At 30.9% G+C, this 6,670-nt stretch overlaps 1 protein-coding gene across 1 annotated transcript in view; it reads right to left on the bottom strand.

Moving 5' to 3' along the window:
• LOC106465678 (ras-related protein Rab-18-like) overlaps nt 1–5,159 on the bottom strand; it is a gene marked incomplete at its 5' end in the record, with an annotated part of 11,690 nt that extends 6,531 nt beyond the window's left edge. The window contains 2 exons of the mRNA XM_013925917.2: nt 2,988–3,049; nt 5,053–5,159. Of these exons, the coding sequence (XP_013781371.2) occupies nt 2,988–3,049; nt 5,053–5,159 (169 nt within the window). The remainder of the gene's footprint in view (nt 1–2,987; nt 3,050–5,052) is intronic.
• Nucleotides 5,160–6,670: the final 1,511 nt, after the last annotated feature.

Raw genomic sequence — 6,670 nt, 5'->3', positions numbered from 1 at the left:
AGAAAAAGGGAAACAGCAGCTCTGTAGACAAAAAGAATATCAAAGAAGTTTATGGAAATATTTCAAACATTCGCAAATATCAATGATGGTTCAGCAAATTTCGTTCAGGTGACTTTAGCCTTAAAAACTGTGATGACAGGGGCCGACATGTTGGAAATGATATTGATGCTCTGAAGACCCTTGTTGAGTCTAACCCAAGGCAACACACTTGTGAAATGGCCCTGAAATTGCATGTCTCTCATGAAACAATATGTAAACATCTAAGAAATATGGGAAAACTCCATAAAGAAGGTGTTTGGGTGCATCAAGAACTCTCCAATGATCATTGTACCCAGCGTGTGAACATTGCTTGATCTCTTCTGGCACATAATCCATTTTTGGACAGAATTGTCACTGGAGATGAAAAATGGATTCTCTATGCAAATATCAAATGCCACAAACAATGGCTCTGTCCTCGACAAAACTCACTTCTAACCCCAAAACCTGGACTCCATCCCAGAGAGTGTTGCTTTGTACTTGGTGGGACATCAAAGGAGTGATTCATTTCAAACTCCTCAATCCACAGCGAACTATCAATGCAGAGATCTATAATCAGCAACTGGAACATTTAAATCAAGCCCTTCATCAGAAATGCCTTTCAATCGGAAAAATGTTCTTCTCCATGCCAATGCACGTTCACATGTGGCACGTTTGATGCAACACAAGTTCTCCCCCACCCACCATATTCTCCAGATATGGCACCATCAGATTACCATCTTTTTCGTTCTCTGAAATACCATCTTAATGGGAAAATATATGCAAATGTGGAAGGTGTTAAAGAGGACATCGACTTGTTTTATGCTCCAAAACCAAGTGATTTCTGTAATCAGGGCATTAACAACCTAATTATAAGATGGAAAAGCATCATCGATAAGAATGGAGACTATTTCATTTAATAAATGTTTTGCTTTGATATACAAGTTGTTTGGATTTTTTCATCTAAAAAAAAAAGTGACATTAATTTCTTGATGACTTTATATATTTTAAGTGACTATTTAGTTTAGTGTTGAAGTGACTTTTTTGTAATCGGCAAAGCTACAAAACCTGAACCTTAAACTGGCAAACTTTGATAAGGACATTTAATTGCTGAGTACATTACAATATATTGTATTACTTTATTTAAGATACTGTATTTATAAATATTTTTATACAGTTTAAGGTATTTTTACAACATTTATTATTATTTAAGACCATTATTGTTATAGATGACATAGAAATACTGTACAGTAGATCATTAACAAAGTGTCAAAATTTTTCTTGTAAAACATCACAAAAGAAATGCTTTTGTAACTGGAAATTTCACCAATCCAGCACTGCTCAGATCCACCAGATGCCAGCTAGTAAGACTATGTGAACATAAAAAAAAATTGTTCTATAATCTGATTTTGAGCTTGTAAAAAATGTTCCGAATAATTTTTGTCAGGCTTAATATATATATCCTACACTATAGGTTGTAAAAGTTTGTTTTGACTATACATTAACTTAAAAGTAATACATGTGGATAAGCAAAATCTCACTAATTCTTTTATTTATTTTCACTAAGCTGGTTTAGTTTTTCTTAAGTATACTTTAAGCTCATTCATGATATTAGTAATGAAAGTTGGTACATATCGACCAAGAAAAATATGTAGGAACACACTGGTGTTTTTCTGTGTATACACCTTACATGTAATTTTGTTTTCAACTGACTCAATAATGAAAAAGATTATAAAATTTCTCCTAAAGCTTTCACACAAAAATTAGAAAATCTCTTAAAATGCAAAAACTGTTTCTGTTTTTTATTTCTAATTTCTATATCAAAGTCAACAAAACCTTAAATATCTGTGTAGTACTTTAGAAAGATAAAAGTATATAAATAAATAAATAAAACTATACATATGACATAACAGTTTTAGGATACTTTATCCTTCAAAACAAAAGATATAAAAGATTTATTATATGTACACAAACACAGTATTAAGTGAATGTACATCACATTTACTATGCAACCTAAAATGTCTTGTTGACAGAGAAAATACTGAGATGCTGTAAAAAAAAATGTTGTAACTTGGTAGTCAGCTACGTGAAGAAAGAAAACTGTTCTATAATTTTGTTTTCAACTTGCAAAAGATGTTCTGAATGATTTTCTACCTCCATTCAAACATTAAATGAATTTAAAAATGAACAATATATCACCACTTTAAAAAAAATGATGGAAATGATGCCTGTAGACCATACAAAAATCACTCAACAGGTTAACTGTAAGAAACTTAGCTTTTTATCTTAGATTGACCCTTGCCCAAAAATATCGTAAAATTTCCAAAAAAAGTTTTGAAAGGTTGATAAGCAGTATGTATTCTTTCTATCTGCATTTTTCTAAACAGTGAGTAAAACTGCAAGTTAAAAAAAAAAGAATTTTACCATGCAAGCATTATGGCTCTACAACTTCTGAGTTTTGTTCATTCATAAATGAGCTTAAGCAAGTGTTATGAGTGCAGGCATGTTAATTTTGCTCATTCTTCTACCAGCAGAAATCAAAGATTTTTTAGAAAACTGAATATACCTGTAAAATAAACTAAAAAAGTTCTCAAAATTAAACAAGTGAATTCAACTATCTCAGACATTATCATCAACGAAAAATATATTGATAAGAAATTAGAAAATTGTAAATACAATACAGATATATCAATAGAATGAGTGAAGAATCCTTTTAATTGATATTTTCACTTTGAAATTGTTGTTAATAGTAGTTGTTTCTGGTAACAACAAAAAAAGCTGCTTTATCATGCAAAAAAAATTATATATATATATATATATACACACATATACAGTTTTAACTGAATATTTATGAATAGTAGAAAAGAAACAAATAATTCAAAATACTTCTTTTTCAAATTTCATGTTTTATAAATAAGAATAAACAAAGTAAATGGCATGTTCATAAAATGATCAATAAAAACATGGCTTACCCATATGGCTAATTTGACTTTGTTTCCATCAGCTGCCAGAACTTTCACTTTGAAATCTACTCCTGCAATAAAAAACTCTGTATAACCTTGAAGCTGCTATATCCAAATGAATATCAGTAACAGATCAGATATAAAACTGTATAAATTACTATTACCTAATAATATGAACAATAATTGTGCAAGTTTCGGAAAAGCAGACAATGAAATTTACTGTGGCACCAAAACCATCCAAGTGGAATGAATGCTTGAAAATAAGATTTACATCAGCTTTGCACTTATTAAGACGTATTAAAAATTATAGTAGCAAATAAAATGTTGTTTCTGATATCTTTAGGACATTTCACAAAGGTGAAGAATTGCTGGGCTTGACATTTCTGGTCTACTAAGGTCTAACACAAATATCCTCTATTGTGTTCTGTTTGATCTGTTGATTACAACAGAGGTTACTTGTTGTCATATTCAAAAATAATTGTATGTAACAAAGTTATGATCTGATTTAAGCACCAACACTGTAGATTACTTACTGTTACACTCACTCAAATTATGCTAGTACATTTATCAGTAGAGGTTACTTTAAAACATGACTAATATTATGTTCATTTTACAGCAAAATTTAACAGATATTACATTTACACACACATACAGACTGCCACAGCATATTTACAAAAGCCAATTCCATATAATGGATATAAAAGTTGCATCCATAAATATCTATGAACTATCACTTGGACATAATTATTATAACTTGGCAATTAATAAATTTCCTTATATTTATCACCAATAGTAGATCGTTAAAAAAATATTATACAATGTTGACCTAGCTGTATACAACTTTCTAGTTTAATAAGTTGTTTGTATCAATAAAAGCAAAAGAATCTTGTTCACACCTATGTTTCTTTCAAATCAGCTCTTAATGTTAAACTTCTACAGAAATTGGAGAAAACACACAGTGCTGCTCAATGACACAAAATGGCTGATAATTAATAAGCAGCATAAAAATAGGGACTTAAGACACTGTAAGCAATATCAGAATGACAAGACAAACTGAAATACTGTGACATAATAATGGATAATAAAACAGATGATCAACTTAAAACATTATGCCTTTTAGAATAGACAAAAGACCTTCCAATCACAACTGACATAAAATAAGGAGACATGACTGAGCTGAATATCCTGGTACCACCAGCAAAATTCAATACTTCAATTTCCTGATCTTGAAAAGGGCTTGTCTGAGAGTATGCAAATCAGAAAAGTCATACATTTATAAATCTAGCCAGTCCTGTTAGAAAGCATCAAGAACTATGGTCCAAGAGATAAGAAGCTTAATGTTCAGAGACAAAATCCTATTGAAAATGTCTTAAGTATACTTTATGCCTGGGTGTAATCCACCTGAGCAATGATAAAGTACACAAAGTACAAAACTAGATGTACTTCTGCAGGATCCCTGAAAGTGTTCTGTTTCATGAGTAAATAAAACCAAAATTAAGAGTAACAAATATTTTTAGTTCTTGCTTTTGAAGTTCACATGCCATGCTATGTTGTAGCCAACAGAGTGCATAATTCTTCTCGTGATTCATGGCATGTGAAAGTTTTAATGACGTCACGACAGTACAACTTGCAATGTTAAGCATCCATTATGTGATATTATTTTAGTATCTACTGACTGACAGACAACACACTACTGTATAGTTGTGTTAATGGTTAAAACAGGTAAACCCTCCAGGTGGCCTATGGCCCCCTTACAGGGAAATATACATGAAAAAGAAGCTTCCAACCTACAGTTCCATTCAGGAGAACAAGTTAAGCAGCCCTGCTGAAAATTAGCTGTCTTGTATCTAGCTAGGTGATGCAGAAATTAGATTAGTGTGAAATAAGAAATTCCTTTGATGATGCACTATGCCAGAAGAAGCATAATACAGTTAAGTTACAATTCCAGTAACCTCAAGGCTAATTCCACAAGTAAATTATTTTTTAACTAGTATGTTCCTTAATATAAATTAGTTATAATAGGTACAGATATAAAATAATTAAGTATCCTCTTTACATATCAAAAAAATCACACCTATTGTTGCAGAGAGTCCTGGATCAAACACATCATCAGTAAATCGAAGCATCAAGCTAAAAGAAAACAAATATCCAATATAAACTAAACCATGAGCAAATTCTGAACTACAATTTTGTCAGCTTCATCTGTAAAAGAAAAAATACAAACTCAAGAAACATATTAGCATATAAGAGGATGTACTGCATACTTAATAATGTATTTTTCTTCAAAACTCAACTTGAACTAAAGAATTTGGTGTTACATAGTGTTTAGTGCAAGTCTATTAAATCAATACTGTACAAATTCATCATAAGAAATGCATATAAACTTTATTGTAATATTACATAGCACTCACAAGAAAGTTAAATGCTTCATTTTTTACACAGAAGTTATTAAGTTTGACTGTAGACAACAAAATTTTCAAATATAAAAAATAATATATTTCATTTTTTAATTTGCAATTCATTTAAAGTTTCTGAATCATGTTAACTTATTAAATCTAACCCTGAGCAGAAGCATTCTGTGAAAAATACTGCAATTCACCTTTATTATGTATATATTAATCCCTTGGTGGTAAGTAGAAAGATTAGGAAACTGAAAATAGATACAGAAGGGCCAGAGTAGTGGTCTGTTGCTAACAGTGAAGGTAACCAAATTTTAGGGTATTTTACAGACATATTTATTACACATCAAAACGGGTAATTATCCCTCTATACAAATCACTAGTTAGTTTTCACTTAGAATACTATTTAAAGTTTTAGTTTCCTTATCTAACAAGGGGTAATTATCCCTCTATACAAATCACTAGTTAGTTTTCACTTAGAATACTATTTAAAGTTTTAGTTTCCTTATCTAACAAGGGATATTGATTTATTGCAAATGGTTAAATGGAGGGCTACTAGGATGATTCTGAGAATGGAAGGGTTAACTTACAGCTGTAGTATTTGCATACACCATACATATTTGTCTTCTTGTAACATTATAGTACTTATTCTGAATTTATTATTTTTTCTGTATAGTGCATGTTTCACATAACATGTGGTCATTAAGTTGATTTCATTCAATAGCTACCTCCGTTATTCTTGGAAATGGATAATACCTGTTACCACCTAGAGAGAGTACTGCTCAATATGACACATTGTGTAAGTATGTTGACAACAGTTCTTTTTAACAGCATTATAGGTGATGTTTAAAGGTTAAGTCCCCATCTATGTTGTAGTTAGAATCACCACTCATGGTGTTAGTGCACGTCACCCTGGGTAAATTCAAAGTTTCTTTAAATTTAAAATTATTGCATTTGGTCAATCTGGTCTGAAACATCATTTACTTAGCAATAATCTGGAACTTAGTCTTCAGTATTCAGTCCTGTGATCCAGTAAAGGTGATCATTCATGAATTAACAGCAAGTACACACACACACACATAAACACAATGTATTTATGTTTTTTCCTCTAATAAAGTGATTAAACTGGGATTTTGAAAGAAGTGGAACTCCTTTTTTTTATCTACTTTTTAGTAGCAATGTGGATTACAGAATGGTCCAATCAGGAGACCAGAAAAACTAAAAGATGGAATTCCATTTTGGACTATTCTGTCCCAATTCAATCCCTGATAATAAAGATTGTTCATTTTTATT

Source organism: Limulus polyphemus, unplaced genomic scaffold, assembly GCF_000517525.1.
Source record: "Limulus polyphemus unplaced genomic scaffold, Limulus_polyphemus-2.1.2 Scaffold70, whole genome shotgun sequence".
NCBI lineage: Eukaryota > Metazoa > Arthropoda > Merostomata > Xiphosura > Limulidae > Limulus > Limulus polyphemus.
Note: the sequence above shows the minus strand (reverse complement) of the source record. Positions and strands in the feature narration are given on the sequence as shown.